The sequence below is a fragment of the Ornithorhynchus anatinus genome, chromosome 8, assembly GCF_004115215.2.
Source record: "Ornithorhynchus anatinus isolate Pmale09 chromosome 8, mOrnAna1.pri.v4, whole genome shotgun sequence".
NCBI lineage: Eukaryota > Metazoa > Chordata > Mammalia > Monotremata > Ornithorhynchidae > Ornithorhynchus > Ornithorhynchus anatinus.
Window position 1 is genome coordinate 70,886,904 of NC_041735.1, and position 27,971 is coordinate 70,914,874.

At 51.8% G+C, this 27,971-nt stretch overlaps 1 protein-coding gene across 1 annotated transcript; it reads right to left on the reverse strand.

Moving 5' to 3' along the window:
• Positions 1-10,820: 10,820 nt before the first annotated feature.
• STEAP1 (STEAP family member 1) lies at positions 10,821-20,264 on the reverse strand. Its single transcript, XM_029070172.1, has 5 exons — positions 20,195-20,264; positions 18,805-18,954; positions 16,174-16,680; positions 14,782-14,946; positions 10,821-11,257 (listed from the first exon to the last, which is right to left on the reverse strand). Exons 2-5 carry the CDS (start codon positions 18,907-18,909, stop codon positions 11,000-11,002), a joined length of 1,035 nt encoding a protein of 344 aa, XP_028926005.1. The 5' UTR covers positions 18,910-18,954; positions 20,195-20,264; the 3' UTR covers positions 10,821-10,999.
• Between the last annotated feature and the right edge of the window lie 7,707 nt (positions 20,265-27,971).

The window sequence follows — 27,971 nt, forward strand, 5'->3', positions numbered from 1 at the left end:
GGATGAATCACATTGATTGAGCAATTACCCATGCTTAGAACAGAGCTTGGCACATAATAAGCACCTAACAAATACCATCGTTATTATTGCTGTGTGCAGAGCCCTGTACTAAGCACTTGGGAGGGTACAATACAAGAGAGTTGGTAGACCCGCTCCCTGCCTTCAACGAGCTTACTGTTAGAGGGGGAGACAGGCTTCTCCTTATGGATATGGACATAAGTGCTGTGCGGCCAAGAAAGGGGTGAATACAGGTACAAATCCAAAGAAGCAGTATGGCCTAGTGGATAGAATACGGCCTGGGGGGGCAGGTCGAGCAGACCTGGGTTCTAATTCTGCTGTTTGACCATAGACAAGTCACTTAACTTCTCTGTGCATCAGTTGCCTCATCCGTAAAATGGGGATTAAGATTGTGAGCGCAGTGTGAGACGTGGACTGTGTCCAACCTGATTAACTTGTATCTACCGCAGTGCTTAGTATAGTGCCAGGTACATTGTAAGCGCTTAAGAAATACAATAATAATAATAATAATTATAATAATAATGCGGGGAGAGTGATTGTCTGTCGGCTACGACGAGGGATCGTCTATCCTTTCCCCATTTTTTCATCTCTGCTCTGTCTCTCTATCATTGGCCCATCTCTTACCTGTCTCTCTACCTGTGCCCTCTCTCTCTTTCTCTCTCTTTATCCCTCTCTTTCTCTATTGCTGGATCTCTTTCTGCCTCTCCCTCCATGACCCTATTTCTCTATGTCTCTTTCTGCCTTTTTATCTCTGTCTCCATCTGTGAGGGTCTCAGTGTCCCAAAGCCCACCCAGCCTTGCTCCAGGGGCAGGGGAGGTACCGTTGGCCGCTTAAAAGGTCCCTGGGGAAGACCGTGTGTCCTCCAAGGGTGGGTACTGCATCCGCTTTCTGGAAAAGCTTGGTGGCTGGCACACAGACTCCTGCAGTAAGAAGGGCCAGTAGTAGTGTCCAGGCCCAGGGAATGGGTGGTTTTGGGGGACATTCTCAATTATGAATTTTTCTGCCAACCCTCAAAAGCAACCAGACCACAAAAAATCAATGAGGCATTGCTTGACAAACCATCAGAGAGAATAACAGGGGAGAGAAAACCCCAGGATCTGGAGGCCCTGATCCTAGTGGGGGTCACTAGGTGGCAGTTACTAGGGGGCAGGGTGGTACAAGGAAAGGGCCAGGAAAGGCTGTGGGTTAAAGAAAGCAAATCCAGAGGTTTTAGCTTCCTGTTGTTCCACCGGTGTCCAGTGACCCTCATGCCCCCAGATCAACATTCATATTGGGGCTGAGGGAAAGCAGACCAGGAGTGAAGGCTAATAGAAGGACAAGATGGAGCTGTGGGGGTTGGTGGAGAAGGGATGAGGAGGAATCATTTGGTTCTTTATAGGCCTCAGTAGATCAATCAGTCATATTTATTGAGCGCCTACTGCTTGGAGAATCCTGTACTAAGTGCTTGGGGGAGAAAGCTTACTGTAAGCAGGAAATTTGTCTTCCGACTCTGTGTTTTGTCCTCTCCCAAGCACTGAGTACAGTGCTCTGCACACAGCAAGTGCTCAATAAAGACCACCGATTGATCAACTGATTGGAGACTACAATATAACAGAATTGGAAGACACACTCTGCCCACAAGGAGCTTACAATCTAGAGAAGACAGACATTAAAATTAATTACACTTATGTCCATAAATGCCATGGGACTTTTTGTATTTCCCATTTCAGACCTGAAAATAAGTAAATATGTGTCAGGCGTCAGGCCTAGGGAGTCCAGCTATGTCCAATTATTTCTTTTTGGAGGTCTGAGTGTTCTTCCTCTGGCCAGGAGCTCTTTGGCCTTTAAAATTCTGGTAGTCACAGTTCCTGCCTGCTCCTTTCCAACACCCTCTAGTTCTGGGAGGCTATGAATGAGTGTAGTACAGGGCAGGGCCAGAATATGCCCTGTTAGAGTGGAAGATCTCTGAGGGCGGTGATGGAGCTTGGACTTCTCAGTTCAGGACCCTGCACCCGGCGGCCATTGCTGCTACTTTCACTACTTTGTGAACTGGATCCACCCACCCTGGTGGAACTGTTGATTTTGCTGAATCGACAGTTTTTCCTTTCACTTGGAGCCTCTCTCTCCTTTCTCACCTTCGAAATTGCCAGCCCTCTGGGGGACACAGCCTTGTCTCATGCTGGACTTCGTGGCCTCTTCAGCCCTTAGTGCAGTTCTTCCTTAGTTGTGGTGGGTGGTAATGATGTGTATTCTCTTTTCCAACAGAGGTAAAAATCTATGGAATGTCATCATCGCTACACACGAGAATCTCTGTATCCAGCTTATCAGTTTGTTTATAGAATGTGCAACTCTGTGTTGGTAGGTCTGGGGAACTCTGCCCTAAAGTCTGACCCAACCCTACCTGGTTGGGGGGTGAAGCGGCTAAGAGGGAGCCCAGGGCTGGATGTCAGCGGGGAAGGTTTCTGACCGAAGAACTACCTCAGATGCCTCATGAGAGGAAGAATCCCAGTGGAAATCCTGAAAAATAGTTGGCCAACGTGGGCAGGGAAGAACACGGTCGCTATGGAGGCCACCGCCCTCCGGGTCGTGGAGCTCCGGCCCAGGGTTTGGCACCGTGCTGTGGACACTTCAGCTGTAAGTAAATCCTGGGTGTAAGAGAACTCCACGTGTGTTGCTCCATGAACCACACCCCTGCCCACCTCCCCCCTCGTCACACTCTGCGCCCCTGCAGTAACACGCCGGGCAGGAATGAGAGAGCTCACACCCCCAGCGCCATAACCAATCTCGCTGAGTGGGTTCTTGCTGCCCTCTCCCTGGACCGAGGCTCATCCGTGTTCTCACTGGAGATGTCCTTCTCATGGCGGAGATCTCGGCATAGCTGATGTGCGTTGGCCTGGAAGGAAGGGGCTAGAGAAGAACCAGTGTGCTCAGAGGTGGCCCTCCTGGATCAGAGAATTTTGCTCATCCACATCTTGAACCAAAACACCAGAAAGGGCCTGAATGAGAGATTCCTTCATGTCTGGGATGTGTGTTCAAACAGGGCTCCCTGCTATGTTCTACTCCATCACGGGAGCCCCTGAGCGGTGGCCCCTGCCCCACCGGCCCAAGTCAGGCCCCCAGCACAGGACTCTCTTTGAGAGGCACGCTGGGAGGACCCAGTATACTCATTACCCTCCTGAACACCCACCCTCATGACTAGGGATGGACCAGCCAACATCCCTGACTCGCCCCTCTCCATCCCTGACTCTCCCTCAGTAACCGAGTATGGACCGTACAACACCCTTCCAAACACCCATCCCAAACACATCAATCATTTGTATTTGTTGAGCACTTACTGTGTGCAGAGCGCAGTACTAAATGCTTGGGAGAGTACAATGTAACACACTTAGTAGACACAGTTGCTGCCCGAAAGGACCTTACAGTATAGAGAACTATTCAACAGCTCCACATCATTGCCTGTGAATCTAGCCAAACCTGCCCTGAGCCTTTAACAGCTCTAACTTTTCCCTGTGCAAATATATTATGGCCTTTAATCCATCAATTCATCCAAATTATCTGGAAAGTTGGGCGGAATATGGTTTGAGGGAGTAGGGGGTGGATTTTCCAGCCCGGGGTGAGGTCTGAGAGACAGATGGGCTTGTGGCAGGAGAGGACCGAGTGAAGTAGCTGGGTGTTAGCTGTGCGGAGTGGAGGAGGAGGAGGAGGAGGAGGGTGGTGCCTGGGGTAGAAGGGTTAGATGCTGGAGGGTAGCTGCTGTTCTGGAATGACTGTTTTCTTTGGGGAACTGCAGTGGAAGAGAGAAGTGACGCCTTCGGACAGTAGCCATGACTGCACTGGATCTTTGGAAATTCTCCATCAGTGAATTAAAGTGAGAGTCAGAGAGCATTCTAATGATACTAATGATTACTGTGGTATTTAAGTGCTTACAGTGTTCCAAGGACCATGCTCAATAATGGGATAGATACAGTAAAATCAGATTGAATGCAACCTTTGTTTTACATAGGGTTCACGGTCCAAGGGGGAAGGAGAACAGGTATTTAATCCCCATTTTGCAGATGAGGAAACTGAGTCAATCAATCAATGATATTATTGAGTGCTTACTATGTGCAGAGCACTGTACTAAGTGCATGGGAGAGTACAATAAAATAGAATTGGCAGACATGTTCCCTGCCCACACTGAGCTTACAGTCTACAGGGAGAGACAGACATTGATATCGTTAACTGAAGTAGAGAGAAATTGAGTGTCATGCCAAAGGTCACACAGCAAGCAGGCAAGTGGCAGGGCTGGGATTAGAACCCAGGTCTGTAAACTGTAAATTTACAGATTGTAATTTCCTTGAGGGCTGGGATTGTGCCTACCAACTCATATTGTATTCTCCCAAGAGCTTAGTACAGTGCACTGCCCTCAGTAAGTGCTCAATAAATCTCAGTGATTGCTTGACTGATGGATTGATCAGGTCTCCTGCCCCCGAGTTGGGGGTCTCTGCTCTAGACCACGCTGCTTCTTTCCATCATAAAGGGGTATGAGAAAGTTCACACTGCTCACTGCCGCGGGCCTGGTTCCCATGAATCTCATCACTGTGTGTGGGTTGAACTGCTTGGCAAACAAGGAAGCAGGAAAATACTAAACCAGGTCAGTCAGTCCTGTTTCTTTCTTGGGATCAACGTCCAGATTGTTTTTTCTCTCAGCCTCTGCAGGAAACGGCTTTCCCTCCTCGATGAGCCAGTCAGGCTGGCCTGCAGCTAGCTTCCTGCTCAGTCAGGCCCCCTACGTGCACGTGGCCGCGGTCCGACCTGCTGTCTGGCCGTGGGAACGTTGGTCGTGGATGGTGGGATGGGGAGAGGCTCCCTCAGAGACCGGAGATGGTGACATGTACAACGTGGCTCTCGCTGCCAGGGGCCCAGGCAGGGGGTCCGCCCGGCCGTACCTTCTCATCCTGAGGGGCCCCCAGGATAAGGACCCTCCTCTGATCTGACAGAGCTGAGAGAGGTGGAGAAACGGCTGCTGTTTCCCCCAGGCAAAGCAGCCCGGAGACACGTCACCATCACCGGGATCTTTGCTCTTGAAAGCCCCCCTCCCCTCTCCCGGTGCTCCTTCTCCTCTCCTCCTCCCCTACCTCCAGCCAGTCTCCCCTTGGTCCTTCCAACCAATACTCAAACAATAATCGTTGCTAACTTCCCGTGATATGTTCTATCTGTCCACCTTCTGCCTGCTAGATCTGGTTCGGGCCTATCATCCTTGGTCAATTATGCATGCCTACGGTGTGCAGGGTGCTATACTGGGCATCAGCTGTGTGCAGGGTGCCGTACTGGGTGCTGCACTATGAGCTTGGGGACAAACAACAGAAGTAGAAGGCAGAAGTAAAAGAAGATCACAGAGTAATAGGGAAGACCAATGGATATAAGGGGCCAAATAAACCAGTGGCAAAAGAATAAGATGGAAATACTTAAATGAAAAACAATGCTTTAATGAATAAATGAATAAGCCACCTGAGGGTGCCTGTCGGTACTCCTGCCTCACAGGGAGTTCCAGTTCCAACTCTCCCCCCGACATTACCTTTCATTCATTCATTCGGTCGTATTTATTGAGCACTTACTGCGTGCAGAGCACTGTATTAAGCACTCGGAATGTTCAATTTGGCAACAGAGACAGTCCCTGCCCAACAACGGGCTCACAGTCTAAAAGGGGGAGACAGATGACAACACTAACCCTAACCTAACCCTGTCCCAATTCTAAATCCAACCCCAATTCCAGCCAATCCAGTCCTAAACCAAACCCTTACACTACAGCCCAACCGTAAACCCAACCCAACTTCAACTTCTGACCCTCGACCCAACCCCAGATCCAACCCTAAACGCTGTCCCAACTCCCTCCCCAACCCTAACCCTAACCCTGATCCTAACCCCATCCTAAACCCAACCCCGAAGCCTAAATCCAACTCCAACTTCCAACCCTAAACCCGGCTCCCAACCCCAACCCTTCTGCAGCCATTGGTGGTAGGGGCAGGGTAGAGGAGCGAGAGCTCCTGGGTCCTGGTTGCCTGGACTGAAGACTCCGAGAGGAGCAGAGCAGGGAGAGCACGGACAGGAAACCACGTGGAGCCTGTGGTCGGCTGTACAAACACTGAACTGTGTTTACAGCGCCACATGCGTGTTTGCACTCCATTTTCTTCTGTCTCTTTCCCGAGGCCCAGTCTGGTTCTCTGCACACAGGATACACCCAGAACACACTGGTGAGATTGTGGATGTTGATAATGATGACGATGATGATGATACAGGTAAATGTAAAATGCAGGTGAAAGTGGACTGATTTTGGGGAGCCAAAGGGTCATCCTTCCTGAGGAATGACAAGAAGCCCAACTGTAATCTTCCCTACCCCCTCTCCAGTCCATACTTCACTCTGTTGCCTGAATTATGTTTCTAATACATGTTTTTCACGTCTTCCTCCACTCCTCAGAAGCCTCTGCATGAAAGAGAAGGTCCTCACTCTCAGTTTCAGGGCACGCAAGCAGCTTTCTCCTAACCGCTGTCCTAACTGTCCTTGGTCATGTCCCTCTACAACCCAACCTGCACACTTCACTCCTCTAACACTGACCTATCTACTGTGCTTCTGTCTCATCTCCTTCTCTATATACTTCTTGCTCAGCTCACCCCCACTTCCTCCCGGCTCCTTTCTGGAGCTTCCTCCTTATTCACATCTGGCAGATATCATATCTCTTCTTATCTTTGAAGCCCTGCTAAAATCCTATCTCTTCAAGGAATCCTTCCTTGACTAATCTCTCATTTCCCCACCCTATTCTCCCTCTCTTGCGCATCACCTATGCACCTGAGTCCATACCTCCAAGCACCTCGATTACTCATTCCCCCCCCCCACCAGCACTTATGTCCACAGCGTCATACTCTATTGCTTCCCTGACCTGTAATTTATTTTAATCAATCTATCAATCAGTTGTATTTATTGAGCAATTACTATGTGCAGAGCACTGTACTAAGTGCTTGGGAGAGTACAATATAATTGTAGTTGGTGGGCATGTTCCCAGCCCACAAGAAGCTTGCAGACTAAAGGGAGAGACATTAATTAGTTATTAATTAATTTCATTCATTCATTCAATCGTATTTATTGAGTGCTTACTGTGTGCAGAGCACTGTAATAATAATAATCATAATAATGATGGCATTTGTTAAGCGCTTACTATGTGCAAAGCACTGTTCTAAGCACTGGGGAGGATACAAGGTGATCAGGTTGTCCCACCTGGGGCTCACAGTCTTAATGTCCATTTTACAGTTGTGGTAACTGAGGCACAGAGAAGTTAGGTGACTTGACCAAAGTCACACAGCTGATAAGCGGCGGAGCCGGGATTTGAACCCATGACCTCTGACTCCCCAGCCCGTGCTCTTTCCACTGAGCCACACTGCTTCTCTTGGGAAAGTACAGTACAACAATGAACAGTGACATTCCCTGCCCACATATTTACATAAGTGGAAGTAAATACATAAGTTCCGGCTAGGTACGTAAGTGCTGTGGAGCTGAGGGAGGGGTGAATAAAGGGGGCAAATTCAAGTGCAAGGGCGATGCGAAAGGGAGTGAGAAAAGAGGAAAGGAGGGCTTAGTCAGGCAAACGATGTGGCTAAGTGGCAAGAGCACAGGCTTGGGAGTCAGAGGACATGGATTCTGAGCTGGGATTCTGCTCCGCATATCTGCTGTGTGACCTTGGGCAAGTCACTTCACTTCTCTGGGCCTCATTTACCTCATCTGGAAAATGGGGATAAGATTGGGAGCCCGTGGGACAACCTGATCACCTTGCATCTACCCAAGTGCTTAGAACAGTGCTTGGATTTCAGTAAGAGCTAAACAAATACCTTCATCATCATCATCAAGGCCTTTCGGAGGAGATCTGCATTTAATGTCTGTCACCCCCACTAGAGTGTAGCTCCTTGAAGTCAGGGATTATGTTTACTAAGTGCTAAACTAAGTGCTCTGCATGAAGTGAGAGCTTAATAACCAACTGTTGATTGGTTGATTTACTGAGGCCTTCTGTGACTACTCTCTCATCTCCCCACCCGATCAGTCAATCGATCGATGGCACTTATTGATTGCTTTTTGTATTGGTGGGAGAGCAGGAATTTCATACCCATTTTACAGATGAGGAAGTTGAGGCCCCAGAGAGGATCAGTGACTTGGTCAAGTCACGACAGGGTAGGGGCAGAGCTGGGACTCAACTCCAGGTCTCCTGACTCCAGGTCTCCCGACTCCCCGTCCCATGCTCAGTCCACCAGGCCGTGCCGCCTCCCAGGCTTGCGCTCGCAGTCCTCGGCTACCCAAACAGGAGGAAGAGGGAGGCAGGCTGGCACACCGAGCCATGAGTGAAGCCCTCACCCTGCCTAGTTTCAGTTTGAGCCCCGCTCGCCGATGAGGAGGGTGGTCGAGGGTCAGGGACCGGTGGCAGTGGCCGGGATGACGGTGTGGCTAGATGAGCAGCAGATGGCTCAGGACTAGAGGGTAGCTTCAGAGTTCAGGTGGTCCCTGAGGTCAGCAATGCAGCGGGCGGCAACTTTGGGCCAACCTTGCCCCCTCCTACCTCACCTTGCTACTCTCCTTCTACAACTCAGCCCACACACTCTGTTCCTCTAATACTCACCCTGTCACTGTATCTCCATCTCGTCTATCTCGCTGTCAACCCGTGGCCCCCATCCTGAACGAGGAACACCTTCCTTCTGTCAGATAATTGCTCTCCTTCACTTCAAAGCCTTATTGAAGGCACATGTACTCCAAGAAGCCTTCCCTGATTAAACCCTCCTCTCCTCTTTTCCCACTCCCTTCTATGTCGCCCTGACTTGCTCAGGAATATTCATCCTCCCTCCCAGTCCCACAGGACATACGTATATATCTGCTATTTATTTATTTATTTATTTATTTATTTATTTATTTATTTATTTATTTATTTATTTATATTACTGTCTGTCTACCCTTCTAGACTGTGAGCTCACTGTGAGCAGGAAATGTGTCTGTTTGTTTTTATATTGTACCCTCCCAAGTGCTTAGCACAGTGCTTTGCACACAGTAAATGCTCAATAAATACGATTGAATAAGTGAATGGATGAGAGTATCTTGGCCTTTTCCCTCAGTCTATGTCCTAGGCCCCTCTAGGAGTTGGGGGGACCCTGGTGACCAACTGAATCTGCACCGCTCCTGACCCCGACCATGGCCCTGGCCACTCCAACCCCCTCCGGAGCCCCCCAGGAATTCCACCGAGGCTCCCCGGCGAGGCTCCCCGGCCCAGCCGTGGACTGGCCCTGAGCCACGCAGTTGTTGTTGACTGTGCTGGGCAGTTCCCCATCTCTTTCTCCACCTGCCTGTGACTCACGCCGCGAGGGTGGGGGCTGCTGAGAGACCTGACTCCCAGCCTGGCCTTCTTCCTTCTCTCCTCCTCCTCCTCCTCTTCTATAGTGTGGCCAGAACACTCCTCCTCCTGTGCTGGGGCCACTGTGGATCCCTGAGCCCAGCTCTGGCTAGCAGTGAGCGTGGCAGGAAGAGAGGTCTCAGCTGGTTCCAGTGGCCTAGTGAGATCCTGGGCCTGGAAGTCAGAAGGACCTGGGTTCTAATCCTGGCCCCATCACGTCTGCCATGTGACCTTGCACAAGTCAACTTCTCTGTGCCTCAATTCCCTCATCTGTAAAATGGGGATTAAGACTGTGAGCCCCATATGGGACAGGGACTGTGTCTTAATTAACTTAAATCTACCCTTTGCTTATAACAGTGCTTGGCACATAGTAAGCACTTAACAAGTACCATAATGATTGTTATTATTATTATTGTTATTTTTCCTCCTTTACCATCTTCTCCCCGGCCAGAATCTCGACAGCCTCAGGGGTGGCCAGGGATCACGGATGAGGCATACCTACCCCGGACTGCATCCTGGGTCTGGGGATCCGGATTCAGAGGGGCAGTCTTATGCACATATCTTTAAATTATATGTTATTTATTTATATTAATGTTTGTCTCCCCCTCTAGACTGTAAGTTTGTTGTGGGTAGGGATCTTTCTGCCAACTCTCCCAAGCGCTTAGTAGTACAGTGCTCTGCACATAGTAAGCACTCAATAAATACCGCTGCTGCTGCTGCTGCTGCTGCTGCTGATGACTCCATGAGACCAAGGGATCTGGGTTGGGATCTGGATCTGCCCTGCAGAGTTTTCTGGGTCAAGGGACAAGGAGGAGGGAAGACCAGATTGACTTGCCAGTTTGCTCAAAGTGTGGAAACTTTCGGGGATCAGAGGGGACCAGGTAGCTTGGTTGCAAACCAAACCGTCCAAGGCCTCGTGTCCCCATCTGCATCACTGCCAAAGAATCGGGCAGGGAGCCGTGGGCCCCCGGGGGGGAGAGAGGAGAGGGAGCGTGGCAGAGCCTTTGACACAACTGTCCAGACAATTGTCTGGACGTTTGCCTTTGCCTGGGTAAACACATGTTTAGTGGTTTTTGAAACAGGTATTTTATCAACAGATTGCAGATGCACTGCAGACTAGAAAATGTCAATGCCAGCCCCTGAGAGACGCATTCATTCTTTACAATCCCATTAGATTGGGAGCTCCCTAGGGGCAGGGATCATGCTTGTTCCTTCTTTTAGATGAACCCAAGAACTCAGGACAACAGTCTGCCCAAAGCAGGTGCCTAGGACAGTGCTCTGCTCGCAACAGGCAACAAGTACAGTATTCTGTGCACAGTGGACTACCCAGTTCAGCGCTCTGTCTAGTATGGGCACCGTATAAAGCGTTCTTTTCACAGTAAGTGCCCACTAAATACTCTCAATGATGGTGGTGACGATAATGAACCAAATCAAAAAGGAAGTATCTGTATTCCAGTTGTGCCTCCCCAGATCCAAACAAATGGGAAAAAAGCCAGAGGGTTGAAAAGAACCGTATCTTCTGAAATGAACCAACCGACGCCAAACGCTACTAAATTATTCCAGGAAAATCACCAGTTCACCTGCTTGCCCTCCGACCTCTCTACAGTCTGGATCCCATGTCTTCTGGGAGTTTGTGGGCAGGGTCTTCCCAACCACGCCGGATCCTCTGGACCTTCCACCTGATGCCCGGGAGGGCCAGGATAGCTTTGCCCACCAGGACTGCCAATGGGAGGAGCACAACGAGTAGGAAGGTGGGCGGAGTGTACCACACAAATTGGCTGGGGTGCACCCACTTGTTCCAGGTGAAGACAAACACGTGGGCTGTGCCCACGAGGAGGGATGCTGTCCCCAAGTTGCTCTGTGGAGGAAAAGGACAGAAGAGGAGCTCAGGAGAGGGGCTCTCCAGGGTCGAAGCCATGGTGGAAGAGCCAGGCTAGGGCCTCCCTGGCTGCCCCAGACCCCCGGCTCATTGTTCCTGGGCTTCAGAATCTCAGGACAGGGACCAGAGGGCTCCTCTCAGCCTGGCTTCCTCAAGTGTACCCCTGGCTTCCCTATGTGTACCAACAACGAAGCCATCCATGTACACTTGGGTTCGTCTGAGGCTTTGCTAGGGCTAGGGATGAGGGCCGGGGCGGCCCAGGGCAGTGGTGCTGAGGCAAGAGCTGCGGTTGGGGCTGGGGCTAGGGGCTAGGGACTGGGGCTGGCCCGGGGCAGGTGGTTGGGGCTCAGGGTCCGGGCCGGGGCTGGGGTGGAGATTGGGATGCCTCCTAAGAAAGTCCCCCTCTCATGGAATTAAGATTTCCCATAATGATTTCTAGGGCATTCTAAAATCTTCCCCAAACCCCTGATCATTAAAGGATGTTTCCTTCGGTGAAGCGGAGGCTTGAAGATATGCTATCTGGATCTAAAATTATCCAGGACTGAACTGAGGAAGTCTGTGTCTCCATTCCAGGAGAGAGGGTGTGTGGGAAGCCATGGCAGGGTGTGGACTAGCAGTTGGCATTTGAGGTGCTCTCATTCAGGGATTCAGCAGTGCTGATTTGCCCCATGACAACCTCGGGGTGCCTTTCACCATCCTGCAGGCCGGTGGGGAGAATCTCACTGCCTGGCGTTGGTGTTCGTTGGCCCTGCAGGCTAGGGGAGGGGGAGAACCTCACTGCCTGGCGTTGTCATTCACCAGCCCTGCAAGCCGAGGGGGGAATCTCATTTCCTGGAGTGGCTGTTTGCCATCTCGCAGGCTGGGGTGAGAATCTCACTGCCTGGCATTACTAGTATTCTGTGTGTGTGTGTGTGGGGGGGTGGTATTTGTCAAGTGCTCACTACTTGCCAGGCATTGAACTAAGTGCTGGCGTGGTTACAAGTTTGGTGTAGTGGATAGAGCATGGGGCTGGGAGTCAGAAGGTCATGGGTTCTAATCCCTGTTCTGCCACTTGTCTATTGTGTGATCTTGGGCAAGTTAGTTTACTTCTCTGAGCCTCAGTGACCTCATCTGTAAAATGAGGATTGAGACTGTGAGCTCCACGTGGGACAGGGACTGTGTCCAGCATGATTTGCTTGTATCTACCCCATTGTTTAGTACAGTGCCTGGCACATAATAAGCACTTATTATGCTTCTTAATTATTCACATCTCCTCCGCTCCGCTCCTCTGCCGCCCACCTCCTCACCATCCCTCGTTCTCACCTATCCTGCCGTCGACCCTTGGGCCACGTCCTCCCGCGGTCCTGGAATGCCCTCCCTCCTCACCTCTGCCAAACTCATTCTCTTCCCCTCTTCAAAACCCTACTTAAAGCTCACCTCCTCCCAGAGGCCTTCCCAGACTGAGCTCCCCTTTTCCTTCTGCTCCCTCTACCCCCGCTTCACCTCTCCGCAGCTAAACCCTCTTCTCCCCCCTTTCCCTCTGCTCCTCCCCCTCTCCCATCCCATCCCCTCAGCACTGAACTCGTCCGCTCAACTGTATATATCTTCATTACCCTATTTATTTTGTTAATGAGATGTACATCATCTTGATTCTATTTGCTATTGTTTTAATGAGATGTTCTTCCCCTTGATTCTATTTACTGCTATCGTTCTTGTCTGTCCGTCTCCCCCGATTAGACTGTAAGCCCGTCACAGGGCAGGGACTGTCTCTATCTGTTACCGATTTGTACATTCCAAGCGCTTAGTACAGTGCTCTGCACATAGTAAGTGCTCAATAAATACTATTGAATTGAATGAATGAATGAATGATAGTCCTTGTCCCACATGGGGCTCACAGTCTAAGGGGAAAGCTTTTTACAGGTGAAGAAATTGAGGCACTGAGATGTGAATTATTAAGAATTATTAATAAGTAAATTGGGTCCTTGACAATTTGCTGCCAAAGGTGGGGCCACAGCGACCTCTGAGTGTGCGTGGGTGGGGTCTTCCTAACTGCACCAGATCCTCCAGACCGTCCACTAGCTGCCCCTCAGGAGGGCCAGAGTGACCTTGCCCACCAGGATGTTCTTGGAGAATTCACAGCCCAAAGAGTCACTGCAAACAAGGGCCCCATAATAACAGAGAAGCAGCGTGGCTCAGTGGGAAGATCCCGGGCTTGGGAGTCAGAGTTCATGGGTTCGAATCCCGGCTCTGCCACTTGTCAGCTGTGTGACTGTGGGCGAGTCACTTCACTTCTCTGGGCCTCAGTTCCCTCATCTGTAAAATGGGGGTGAAGACTGTAAGCCTCACATGGGACAACCTGATTCCCCTGTATCTACCCCAGCGCTTAGAACAATGCTCTGCACATAGTAAGCGCTTAACAAATACCAACATTATTATTTCTGCAAAGACAAAAAAAACCCTGCCAGGACTCAGCCTCCATTTGGGATAGGAATCTCCTCTTAGAGGGTCTGGGGGAGCCCCTGCCCACAGAGAGGGTCTAGAAGGACCCTATAATAATAATAATGATAATAGTAATTGTTAAGTAATTACTATATGCCAGGCACTGTACTAAGCACCGGGATAGTGCTTTCTCACTCTAGGCTTCATGGCTCTCCATCACCTTGCCCCTTCCTACCTCTCCTTCCTTCTCTCTTTCTACCGCCCACGCCGCACGCTCCACTCCTCGGCCGCCCACCTCCTCACCGTCCCTCGTTCTCGCCTATCCCGCTGTCGACCCCTGGGCCACATCCTCCCGCGGTGCTGCAATGCCCTCCCTCCTCACCTCTGCCAAACTCATTCTCTTCCCCTCTTCAAAACCCTACTTAAAGCTCACCTCCTCCCAGAGGCCTTCCCAGACTGAGCTCCCCTTTTCCTTCTGCTCCCTCTACCCCCCCTTCACCTCTCCGCAGCTAAACCCTCTTCTCCCCCCTTTCCCTCTGCTCCCCCCCCATCCCATCCCCTCAGCACTGAACTCGTCCGCTCAACTGTATATATCTTCATTACCCTATTTATTTTGTTAATGAGATGTACATCATCTTGATTCTATTTGCTATTGTTTTAATGAGATGTTCTTCCCCTTGATTCTATTTACTGCTATCGTTCTTGTCTGTCTCCCCCGATTAGACTGTAAGCCCGTCACAGGGCAGGGACTGTCTCTATCTGTTACCGATTTGTACATTCCAAGCACTTAGTACAGTGCTCTGCACATAGTAAGCGCTCAATAAATACTATTGAATTGAATGAATGAATGAATGATAGTCCTTGTCCCACATGGGGCTCACAGTCTAAGGGGAAAGCTTTTTACAGGTGAAGAAATTGAGGCACTGAGATGTGAAGTGACTTACCCAAGGTCCCACAGCAGGCATGTGGCAAACTTTGCTGTGACTCCCAGGCCCTGTGCTCAAAGAGGGGCTGGGGGGAGAACCTATGCTCAGAGAGGGGCTTCTGTTGCCTGAAGTGAAGGGCCAGTTCAGTTTGACTCTTACTTGAATCCACCGGAACTCCCTCCAGGTCAAAGAGTCATCGACAGAGGGGATGGAGGTCACAGCCAGGAGGGCCAGCAGGGTCAGCCCCAAAATTCCCAGGGAGACGTAAATTTCCATTCTCCAAACATCATGCTCGACCCAGGCATTTTCTTTCTTCTGTTGGACCTGCAGGAAGAGCGATGAGGGCTGACCTATGGGATTCACACAGTAAGCCTTCCATAAATGTCATCGATTGGGTGACTGCTTGATCAATGGATCGATTGACAACCCTGCTCCATTAGACCATCGGTTTCTCAGGGACAGGGACCTTGGCTGCTACTTCTAATGTGTGTTGTCACGTTTGTCACTCTGTGCGCAGGAGATGCCCAATACAGTGCTCTGCACACAGTGGGTACTTGGTACAGCACCTTGCACACAGCAGGTACGTGTAGTCTGTCTGAACGTGAAAGCAGGGCAGCAGCTAGTCGGTGTGGCACAATGGAGAAAGTATGATTCTTGGAACTCGGGAACCTAGTTCAGTCCTTGGTCTGTACCTCACCTGTTAAGAGACCTCTCCAGGCCTCAGATTCCTCATCTGTAAAATGGAGATAATAGCACCTCTTTCTACCTCCCAGGGGTGCTGCAAGGACCAAAATGAACTAATGATGTGACAGCACTTTGGGAAAATGAAAGGGCCAAAGACATTAAAGGGAATGTATTTTCACTGTAAAAATCGACCTGAAACCCCTGAAACCATGGGCAGTGCTCTAATGAACCATGCAAAGAGGAGATGGTTGGGGTGGGTGGTGGGAGACAGGAAGGGAGGAAATAGGGGAAGGAAAGTACTAGTAGTAAGAATAGAAGTAGGCGAAGCAGCATGGTGAAGTGGATAGAGCAAGGGCCTGGGAGTCAGAAGGTCATGGGTTCTAATCCCAGCTCTGCCACTTGTCAGCTGTGTGACTTTGGGCAAGTCACTTCACTGTGCCTCAGTTACCTCATCTGTAAAATGGGGATTAAGACTGTGAGCCCCACGTGGGACAACCTGATTACCTTGTATCTCAGCGCTTAGAACATTGCTTGGCAAATAGTAAGCGCTTAACAAATACCAGCATTATTATGTGGGACAGGCACTGTGTCCAAATTGTTTAGGTATCTGCTCCAGCACTTAGAACTTTTTTGTTCCTATCTTATCTTTTTAATTTTTTTGGAGCAGTGATAGAATTGATTGAGCACTTACTGTATGCAGAGCACTCTACTAAGATAAGTGGGAATTAGACATAGTCCCTGTTCCTCTGGGGTGGGATCTCTCAAACTAAGAGGGAGATAAGTGGAAAGAAGGGACCGGAGAGAGGAGCAGGGAGGAGGGGAAGAGGGTGAGTGGGGAGGAGGGGGGGACAGGTGGGTGTCATCTACCTGCTGGTAGGCCCAGTTGAGCAGTTTGTATCTGTAGGATCTGCGCACAGGGTAGGACAGGCTGTACAGAGCGTGCAGGCCGGCGAAGAAGAAGCCGAGAAGGCCGAGCTGCTTCCTCGCCCGCATCCAGCGGTCCAGCCAAACCGGGAAGGGCCGGTACTTGGTACCGCGGAGCAGCTGGCAGATGGCGGCCAGCACGCCGGGGAGGTAGACCAGGGCCAGCATTGTGAGTGCCACGTCAGCCAACATCTTGTTCGTCACCAGCACGGGGACCTTGTAAAAGACGTTGTCTCTGGAGGAGACGAACGGCTGCACTACGTCTCGCAGGAAGTTGTAAAGGAAGGCACCCAGGGACAGGCCGCTGGCCACCCGTAGGGGCCCACGCCATGCCGGGAAGAGCTCCTGCCGGTGGCCGGGGATGGGGAGGTCATCAGCCAGTCCGCAGGATGGGCTGCCAAGCAGGAGAGCGGGTCCTGCTGGCTCTGGGGGCACTGCAGGGGCTGGGTCCTAGGGGAAATGGAACAAAAATTCCTTAGTATCCCACATGGCTGGAAAAGAGAGGACAACCCAGTTAACCGGGCCCAGCTCATCTCCTCCCCAGCTTGAGCTGTTGGCTCTCCCCCGACTGACCCCTGGCTCACACCCTCCCCTGGCCCGGGACTCCCTAACCACATGTCCGCCAGGCCACAGCCCTCCTCGTTTTCAGAGCCTCGTGACGACCAGTCTCCTGCAGGAGGCCTTCCCAATTAATGCCCACTTCTCTGACCCTGCCACCCTCTCTCAGCTGCCTCCTCCGGGAGGCCTCTTCTCCCAGCCTAATCAGTCAGTCTATCAGTGGTATTTTCTGAGTGCTTACTCTGTGTTGAGCATTGTACTAAGCACTTCGCAGAGTAGAGAAGCAGCATGGCATAGTGGATAGAGCATGGGCCTGGGAGTCAGAAGGTCATGGGTTCTGATCCCAGCTCTGCCACTTGTCTGTTGTCACTTAACTTCTCTGGGCCTTAGTTACCTCATCTGTAAAATGGGATCAAAACTGTGAGCCCCACGTGGGACAGGGACTGTGTCCAATATGATTTGCTTGTATCCTCCCCAGTACTTAGTACAGTGTCTGGCACATAGTCAGTGCTTAGCAAATACCATAATCATTACTATAATCATCAGAGTACATTACAACTAGTAGACAAGATCCCTACCACGCGAAGCAGCGTGTCTTAGTGGATAGAGCACGAGCCTGTGAGTCAGGCCTTTGCTCCTTCTTGGTCTTGTTCTCTGGCTTCCTTCTTACACTTCTCAGCCTCTTCAGATGCCATCCCCATCTCTTCTCTCTCTACACTCACTCTCTAGGGGAGCCCATCCCCTTGCCTGACTTCAGCTGGCACTGCCATGGATGCTCCTCTCCCCCAATTCAATCCCACATCTCCTTTTCCCTCCAGGACCTTTCCACTGGGTTGCCCCTCAACACCACAGACTCGTGAAACTTTCACCTCTCTCCGAGTCCACTGTTCCCCATCACAGCTTTCCCATCTCAGGCGATGACACTGCCATCACTCTATCCCAGAAGCTGCAACCTTAGTGTTGTTCTCGATGACTCATGGCCTATCAGGTCTCACGATCGATCTACTACTAAATCCTGCTGGTTCTCCTGGATCCTCCTGTACCTCTCTACTTGGCTTCCCCTCTGATCCCAGTCCTCATCATCTTAAGTTCAAACTGCGGGGAGCCTCTCAGCCTGCTCACTCTATCCCTTGCCTCCACCCTCCCCACACTTGGGCCCATACTCTGCAGCTGCTGCCTCGATCATCTTCCTCAGCACACTCCTCTCCTCTCCTCCAACACGTCCAATGGTTGCTCATCTCTGTCTCTCTGCATCCAGCATAAAGTCTTTACCATTGGTTTGAAGGCTCTCCAACAATCGTCTCCATCTTTCCTATGTGCTTTTTTTACCCACCGCTCCCCAGGTCACACTCTTTGCTTTTCTCAAGCTCCCATACTAATCAGACTACGCACACAGGCCTCTGGCCTTGTGCTCACGCTGTTTGCCCCAGCCTGCAACCCTTCATTCATTCATTCACACATTCAGTTGTATTTATTGAGCACTTACTGTGTGTAGAACACTGTACTAAGTGCTTGAGAGAGTACACTACAACAATAAACAGACACACTTCCTGTCTATAACCAGCTTACAGTCTAGAGGGGACTCTCCCCAAATCCACAGCTCTCCGCACTTTTGAAACCCTCCGGAAAATCCCACCTCCTGTTGCAAGGCCTTCCCGATTCCTTCCCAACTCTCAGGCCCGGTCAGCCCAGAAGCCACCCCAGCAGCACCCTCGACACATTTGTGGGTAGGTCTAGTTCTGTGTACTTACTCAGCTATTTCATCCTGACATACTCTTACTTTTTCCTATTCTATTTCTGTTCTTCATCCTGCTCTATATGTAAATAATGCATGTCTGTCTCCCCCTCCCATGCCCAGACTGGGTGCTCCTTGAGGGCAGGGATTGTATCGCCTAATTCCATTGTTCTCTTGCAAGTGCTCAGTAGAGTTCTGTGCGCTCAGTAGGTGCCGCCTACACACAGCTGAACGATCGACCCAAAGATTGTCTTTGAGCCGAGCCGGCTGGGGTCACTCACGATCATCACCGAGTGACCGTCCTCCTCGTTCTCGGTCCTAGGCTCCATCATGCGGGGATCCTCTTCGGCCACCTGGGGTCCGAGCTGTCCATCCGAAGGGAACATGCCCTGCCTGGCTGGGATCCCGTCTCGATTCTGCTCGGTGTCCACCTGGAACAGGAGAGTTGAGTACGGACTCCCACCCGCTCAAGTGGGAGGAGAGGGAGACCCCCGGGGAGGAGGTCAGTGAGAAATGGGGGTCAGAGAGTCTGAGGAGGGGCAAGGGGCCGTGGTCAGCAGATCCTCTTCTTGAGCGGAATCCTCCAGGCCCTCCTAGATAGACCCACCCCCCCAAAAAACTACCCTATCAGACAGGTCCACGCCCTTCCCAGACAGAACGCCCCTCAAACCTCCCTCCCAGATAGATCCCACACCTATTCCCCTCCCAAACCGTCACCTTCACCTCCCACCTCCCTCCCAGGCATATCCCGTCTTTCCCTTCCGGGACAGACAGGTCCCCCCCACTCCCCCTCACCCCGCAACACCGACCAGCCCCTCTCCTGTCCTAGTCTTCTAACTGCCCCCCCACAGAGGAAAAACAAGGTGGGTATTCTGGGGGGAGGGGGAGTTTGTGCCACGGGATCCAGACCTGACAGAGTCGCTTTGGCCCATTACCCGCTTTGTGACCACTCCCCTTGATCTGGTCCCTGCCTCTACTCCTCCCCTCACTCCCCACCCAAACCACGGCTCATCGGGGCTTCCTCACGGCCCGGCCCGCTGTTGCCGAGGCCAGCCCCACTCAGGGGAGGGGGTCTGCGGGGAAATCTCCACGGGGGGCTGGGGGAGTCCCACAGCTGGAGCTTTAGAAAGAGTCACCCGGGAACTCTCAGTCCGACCACCGGTCAGGGGAAGGGGCGGCCAGTCCATGGGTTTGGGGGCCGCACCCTCACCGCCCAGAGGTGGGAGAACTCTGACCCCCCGAAGAGTTTCCTGGGTGGGGAAGGGGGGCCAGGGGGCAGGAGGCGAGGGCTGAGGCCGGGCTGCAAGTCAGCCCCCTCTGGGGCCATCGTTGTCAGGTCCGTTTACCCTCGTCCGGACCCGGGCCGGACCTCTCGTCCCTTAGCACCGGGGCTGGGCCGGTCCGAACGGGACGGGCCCGGGGGGCAGAAAAACCATGCCGAGTTGCCGCGATCCGGGCTGGACCCTGCCCCCTCGCTCGGAGCCACCCGGCCCGACCCCAGCCGCTCCGCCCTGCCCGCCCGCTCCACCCCGGGACCCCCGGGGACCCCCGGGGTCCAACAGGGTTTCGGGGGCGGGGGAAGGGGAGGCGAGGACCAGCTCCCGGGTCCCTTTGAGGGGCACCGCCGGGCCCAGGGGCAAGTGCCCAGGGGCAGTAAAGCCTCAGCGGTACCTGGGCTGCACGGGCGGGCGGAGGCTGCTGCTGCTGCTGCTGCTGCTGCTGCTGCTGCTGCTGCTGCTGTTGCTGCTGCTGCTGCTGCTGCTGCTGCTGCTGCTGCTGTTGCTGCTGTTGCTGCTGCTGCTGCTGCTGCTGCTGCTGTTGCTGCTGTTGCTGCTGCTGCAGAAGGAGCGGACTGGGCGGCCCCGGCCCCGATCCCGACCCCGACCCCGGCCCCGGCCCCGGCCCCGGCCCCGGGCCCGGCCTCGGGTCACCCTGCGCTCGACACCCTGCGCCCCCTGCCGGAACACACCCGCCCGCCCAGCCAGGGACGGACACGGGGAGGAGACAGGGAGGGCCGCCCGGCCAAGGGGGACCCGGGGCAATAAGAGCGATAATAATAAATAATAATGTTGGCATTGGTTAAGCCCTTACCATGCGCAAAGCACTGCTCTAAGCGCTGGGGGAGGATACAAGGCCATCAGCTCGTCCCACGTGGGGCTCACCCTCTTCGTTTATCGGGATAATGTTGTCTTTCGTTGCGTTCTCTTTTGCTCTGCCGTCGGTCTCCCCCGATTAATAATAAGAATAATAATAATAATGTTGGTCTTTGTTAAGCGCTTACTATGTGCAGAGCACTGTTCTAAGCGCTGGGGGAGATACAGGGTCATCAGGTTGTCCCACGTGAGGCTCCCGGTCTTCATCCCCGTTTTACAGATGAGGGAACTGAGGCACAGAGAAGTGAAGTGACTCGCCCACAGCCACACAGCTGATAAGTGGCAGAGGCGGGATTCGAACCCACGACCTCTGACTTCCAAGCCCTTGCTTTTTGCACTGAGCCACGCTGATAAGACCGTGAGCCCTTCATTGGGCAGGGATGGTCTCCATCTTTTGCTGAATTGTACATTCCAAGTGCCGAGTCCAGTGCTCTGCGCAGAGTAAGCGCTCAATAAATGCGATTGAATGAATGAATGAATCCCCATTTGACAGATGAGGTCACTGAGGCACAGAGAAATGAAGTGACTTGCCCAAAGTCACACAGCTGACCCGCGGCGGAGTGGGGATTTGAACCCCTGACCTCTGGCTCCCCAGCCCGGGCTCTTTCCACTGAGCTGTGCTGGTCAAATCGGCCGGGGTGGCTCCCTGGAGGACGTGAGGGTGTAGGGGGACCTTCCCCTCCCCTTTCCCCCTTCTCCCACCCTCTGCCCTTCCTCCTTAATAATAATAATAATAATGATGGTATTTGTGCTGGGGTTGATATAAGGTCATCAAGTTGTCCCACCTAGGGCTCACCGTCTTCATCCCCATTTGACAGATGAGGGAACTGAGGCCCAGAGAAGTGAAGTGACTTGCCCAAAGTCACACAGCTGATAAGTGGCAGAGCCGGGATTAAAACCCATGATCTCTGACTCCCAAGCCCAGGCTTTTTCCACTAAGACACGCTGCTTCCTCCCCCTTCCCACAGCACTGTGCATATTGGATATATTATTTATTACTCTGTTTTAATAATAATAACATTGATATTTGTTAAGCACTTACTATGTTTCAAGCACTGTTCTAAGTGCTGGGGGAGATACAAAGTAATCAGTTAGTCCCATGTGGAGCTCACAGTCTTTATCCCCATTTTTACAGATGAAGGAACTGAGGCACAGAGAAGTGAAGTGACTTGCCCCAGTCACACAGCTGACAGGTGGCGGAGCCAGGATTAGAACCCATGACCTCTGACTCCCAAGCCCGGGCTCTTTCCACTAAGTGATGGGTATATATCTATGATTCTATTTATCTTGATGATATCTACACCAGAATACCAGTTTTGTTCTGTTCTGTTTCTTTTTGTTCTTTGCCTCCCCTGTTTAGACTGTGAGCCCATTGTTGGGCAGGGATGGTCTCTATCTGTTGACGAATTGTACATTCCAAGCACTTAGTATAGTGCTCTGCACATAGTAAGCGCTCAATAAATACGATTTAATGAATGAAGGTGGGACCAGGTGAGGTCTGACGGATTCGCATAGGACCGGAGTCTGAGCCCCAGGGAAAAGAGGAAGTGAGAGGGTCGAAGGCGGGCGGTGAGACTGCGGATGGAGGATGAGAGGAGGACTGAAAGGAGCCAAGGAAAGTAACTGGAAAGTAACAGGGCAGGAGAGCAGATAAAGGAAGGTGGACGGGGAGCTGGCCCAGGCAGGGCCTTGGGTCTTGGGTCCATAGGTCGGGGGCTCAACGCCCAGGAAGATGGGTTCTCATCGGGACTGCTCGAGGCCGGGACAGAGGTCTGCTGAGTGATGGGCAGCAGTGAGGACTAATGAGCGGATCGATCAGTCAATCGATGGTATAGAGAGAAGCATCCTGGCTTAGTGGAAAGAGCACTGGTTTGGGAGTCAGAGGATCGTGGGTTCTAATCCCACCTCCACCACTTATCTGCTGTGTGACCTTGGGCAAGCCGCTTCACTTCTCTGTGCCTCAGTAAGCTCACCTATAAAATGGGGATTAAAACTGTGAACCCCCAGTGGGACAACCCGATTACCCTATAACTACCCCAGCACATAACAGCGCTTGGCACATAGTAAGCGCTTAACAAATACCATAATAATAACAATAGTAATAAGCATCATGGCTTAGTGGATAGAGCATGGGCTTGGGAGTCAGAAGAACCTGGCTTCTAATGCCGGCTCTGCCACGTGTTTGCTGTCTCTCTCGACTCTCTCGCCCCCCTTTCCCTCCGCCGCTCTCGCTCCACTAACCCACAGCCCTGGATCACCTCCTCCGTCCGCCTCCTACGCTCCTATGCTCGAGCTGCTGAGCGCTGCTGGCGAAAGTCCAAGCACCAAGCCAACCTCACACACTTCAAATTTATCCTTTCCTGCCTTAACTCTGCCCTCTCCTCCGCCAGGCAAAGCTTCTTCTCCTCCCTCATCGACACCCATGCCCGTCACCCCCGCCGATTGTTCCGGACCTTTAACTCTCTCCTTAGGCCCCCTGTTCCTCCCCCTCCCCCATCTCTCACCCCCAATGATCTGGCCACCTATTTCCTCACGAAAATCAACACGATCAGGTCTGAGCTCCCCAAAGTCACCCCTCCGCCTCTCCCCTCCCCCCCCAACAACCCCCTCCCCTACTTTCCCATCCTTCCCTGCAGTATCCTCAGAGGAGATCTCCTCCCTCCTCGCAAGTGCCACCCCCTCCACCTGCGCCTCGGACCCCATTCCCTCTCACCTTCTTAAAACCATTGCCCCTGCCCTCCTCCCTTCCTTAACTTCTATTTTTAACCACTCAATCTCCAATGGCTCCTTCCCCGCTGCCTTCAAACATGCCCACGTCTCCCCCATCCTAAAAAAACCCGCTCTTGACCCCACTTCCCCCTCCAGTTATCGTCCTATCTCCCTACTACCCTTCCTTTCCAAAATCCTAGAACGAGTCGTCTACAATCGATGCCTAGAATTCCTTAACTCCCATTCTCTCCTAGACCCCCTCCCATCTGGCTTCCGTCCCCTCCACTCTACCGAGACTGCTCTCTCTAAGGTCACCCATGACCTCCTTCTTGCCAAATCCAATGGCTCCTACTCCATTCTGATCCTCCTTGACCTCTCTGCTGCCTTTGACACTGTCGACCATCCCCTCCTCCTCCATACCTTATCTCACCTTGGCTTCACGGACTCTGTCCTCTCCCGGTTCTCCTCTTACCTCTCTGGCCGATCATTCTCGGTCTCCTACGCCGGAGCCTCCTCCCCCTCCCATCCTTTAACTGTTGGAGTTCCTCAAGGGTCAGTTCTTGGCCCTCTTCTGTTCTCCATTTACACTCACTCCCTCGGTGAACTCATCCGCTCTCACGGCTTTGACTACCATCTCTACGCAGATGACACGCAGATCTACATCTCCGCCCCTGTCCTCTCCCCCTCCCTTCAGGCTCGCATCTCCTCCTGCCTCCGGGACGTCTCCACCTGGATGTCGGCCCGCCACCTAAAACTCAACATGAGCAAGACTGAGCTCCTCATCTTCCCTCCCAAATCCGGTCCGCTCCCAGACTTCTCTATCACCGTCGATGGCACGACCATCCTTCCCGTCTCTCAGGCCTGCAATCTCGGTATCATCCTTGACTCGTCCCTCTCGTTCACCCCACACATCCTATCCGTTACCAAGACCTGCCGGTTTCACCTCTACAATATCGCCAAGATCCACCCTTTCCTCTCCACCCAAACGGCTACCTTACTATTACGGGCTCTCGTTATATCCCGGCTAGACTACTGTGTCAGCCTTCTCTCTGACCTCCCTTCCTCCTCTCTCGCCCCGCTCCGGTCTATTCTTCACTCCGCTGCCCAGCTCATCTTCCTGCAGAAACGATCTGGGCATGTCACTCCCCTTCTTAAACAACTCCAGTGGTTGCCTATCGACCTCCGCTCCAAACAAAAACTCCTCACTCTGGGCTTCAAGGCTCTCCATCACCTTGCCCCTTCCTACCTCTCCTCCCTTCTCTCTTTCTACCGCCCACCCCGCACGCTCCGCTCCTCTGCCGCCCACCTCCTCACCGTCCCTCGGTCTCGCCTATCCCGCCGTCGACCCCTGGGTCACGTCCTCCCGCGGTCCTGGAACGCCCTCCCTCCTCACCTCCGCCAAACTGATTCTCTTTCTCTCTTCAAAACCTTACTTAAAAATCACCTCCTCCAAGAGGCGTTCCCAGACTGAGCTCCTCTTCCCCCTCTACTCCCTCTGCCATCCCCCCTTTACGTCTCCGCAGCTAAAGCCTCATTTTCCCCCTTTCCCTCTGCTCCTCCACCTCTCCCTTCCCATCCCCACAGCACTGTACTTGTCCGCTCAATTGTATATATTTTCATTACCCTATTTATTTTGTTAATGAATTGTACATCGCCTTGATTCTATTTAGTTGCCATTGTTTTTACGAGATGTTCTTCCCCTTGACGCTGTTTAGTGCCATCGTTCTTGTCTGTCCGTCTCCCCCGATTAGACTGTAAGCCCGTCAAACGGCAGGGACTGTCTCTATCTGTTGCCGACTTGTTCATCCCAAGCGCTTAGTACAGTGCTCTGCACATAGTAAGCGCTCAATAAATACTATTGAATGAATGAATGAATGAATGCTGTGTGACCTTGCGCGAGTCACTTGAGCTCGTTGTGGGCAGGAATGTGTCTATTTGTCATTATATTATACTTTCCTGAGAGCTTAGTACAGTGCTTTGCACACAGTAAGAGCTCACTACGATTGAATGAGTGAATGAATGAATGAACTTCTCTGAGCCTCAGTTACCTCATCTGTAGAAAATGGGGATTAAGAGTGTGAGCCCAATGTGGGACCGGGACGGTGTCCTACCTGATTAACTTGTACCTACCCCAGCACTTAGAACAGTGCTTGGCACAGAGAAAGAGCTTAACAAATACCGTAATTACTGTAATGATTATTATTATTTAGTAAGCCCTTCCTGAGTGCAGAGCACTGTAATGAGATCTTGGGAAAGTACGATGCAATAGAGTTGGTAGAAACGATCTCTGCCCACAAGGGAGAGGTAGACAATAAAATAAATTACTGAGAAGGAATATGGAAGAGTATAAGAATATAAACATAAGTCCTGGGGGACTGAGGGTTGGATGAATATCAAGTGTTAGAAGCAGCGTGGCTTAGTGGAAAGAGCACGGGTGTGGGAATCAGAGGTCGTGGGTAGACTTTGAGCCCGTTATTGGGCAGGGATTGTCTCTATCTGTTGCTGAGTTGTCCATTCCAAGCGCTTAGTACAGTGCTCTGCACATAGTAAGCGCTCAATAAATACTGTTGAGTGAATGAATCCCGGCACCGCCACTGGTCAGCTTTGTGACTTTGGGCAAGTCACTTCACTTCTCCGTGCCTCAGTTACCTTATCTGTAAAATGGGGATTAAGACTGTGAGGCCCACGTGGGAAAACCTGATTACCTTGTATCTACCCCAGCTCTTAGAACAGTGCTTGGCACATAGAAAGTACTTAACAAATACCATCATCACTCTTCTTCTTATTATTAAGGGGCATAGATCCAAGTGCCTAGTTGATGCAGAAAGGAGTGCGAGTAATCGATCGATCAATCAGTAAATCATATTTACTGAGTGCTTACTGTGTGCAGAGCACTGTACACTGTATTAATGAGGGCTCAGTTGGAGGAAGTCTCTCGGAGAAGATGTGATTTTAGTGAGGATTTGAAGGTGGGGAGAGTCATGGTCTATGAAGGGGGAGGCAGTTCCAGGCCAGAGGGAGGAGGACCTTCTGACTCCCAGGCCCGTGCTCTATCCGCTACGCCATGCTGAGTCTCATGAGGACCATCGAGATGGTAGTTGAAGCCATAGGAGCAAATGAGTTCTCCAAGAGAGAAGGTGTAGAAGGAAAATAGAAGGGGACCAAGAACTGAATTTTGAAGGACCTCCTGCCACCCCGCCTCCCTCCCTGCCCAGTTAGAGGGTGGGAGACAGAGGAGGAGCCCATGAAAGAGACTGAGGAGTGTCCAGAGATATAGGAGGAAAACCAGGAGAGGACGATGTCAGTGAAGATGAGGTTAGATAATGTTTCCAGGAAAGGGGGTGGTCCACAGGGTTGCAGGCAGCTGAAAGGAGGAGGAGAATCAGGATAGAGTAGAGTCCGCTGGATTTGGCAAGAAGCAGGTACCAGTGATCTTAGAGAGGGAAATTTCTGGAGAATATCTGGACCAGTGTGGTAACAGTTTGGATGGAGAGAAAGGGGCAGATTTTGGAGTTACTATGGAGATTGAACTGACAGGATTTGGTGACTGACTCAATAGGTGAGTTGAAGAAGACAGATGAATCAATCAACCAGTGGCATTTATTGCACTTAGAGCACTGTTCTAAGCATTTGGAAAAGTACAGTGTAACAGAGGTGGTAGACGTTCCCTTCCTACAACGAACTTACAGTCTAGAATCAAGGATAATGCCAAGGTTGTGGGCTTGTGAGACAGGGAGTGTTTTGGTGCTCTTCATTCATTCACTCAGTTGTATTTATTGAGCGCTTACTAGGTGCAGATCACTGTACTAAGCGCTTGCAAAAGTACAATACAGCAATAGAGACAATCCCTGCCCACAAGGACCTCACAGTCTAGAGGGAGGGAGGGAGAGAGACATTAAGACAAATAAACAGACATCAATACAAATAAATAAAATTACAGCTATATACATAAGGGCTGTGGGACGGGGCGGGGGGAATGGGAATGGGAGCGAGTCAGGGTGATGCGGAAGGAATTGGGAGATCTGCTGTCTCTCCCTCTCACGTTGTGAGGCTCATGTAGACAGGTACTGGATCTCATCTCATCACCATGTAGCTACCATAGAGTCTAGGGAGCAGGAAGCACTTAATAAATACTGCAGTTATTATTATTGCATAAAAATACCAAACCTCTAATAAAAATGGCTACCGCTAATAATAACAATAATAATTCCATCCCACCAGAACTGAAGAGTGGCAGATCCAAAATGAATAAGAGAACACACTTTTTCCTCAAGCCCCAGCCCCAGCCAGCCTCAGCCAGCCCAGGCCTAGCCCCAGCCCAGTCCCACCCCTGTCAACCCAGCTCCAGCCAGCCTCAGCCCAGCCTAGGCCCAGTCCAGCCCAGCCCCACCCCAGTCAGTCCAGTTCTAGCCAGCCTCAGCCCAGTCCAGACCCAGCCCAGCCCCACCCCAGCCAGCCTCAGCCCATCTGCAGCCCGGCCCAGGTGGGCTGGGTTGGGATTGAGGACTCTGTTCCCGCTGGGAAAGGGACCAGGGAAGAGATTTTTTTGGTCCAGGAGAAGGGCAGCAGAAATGGGAGCGGAGGCC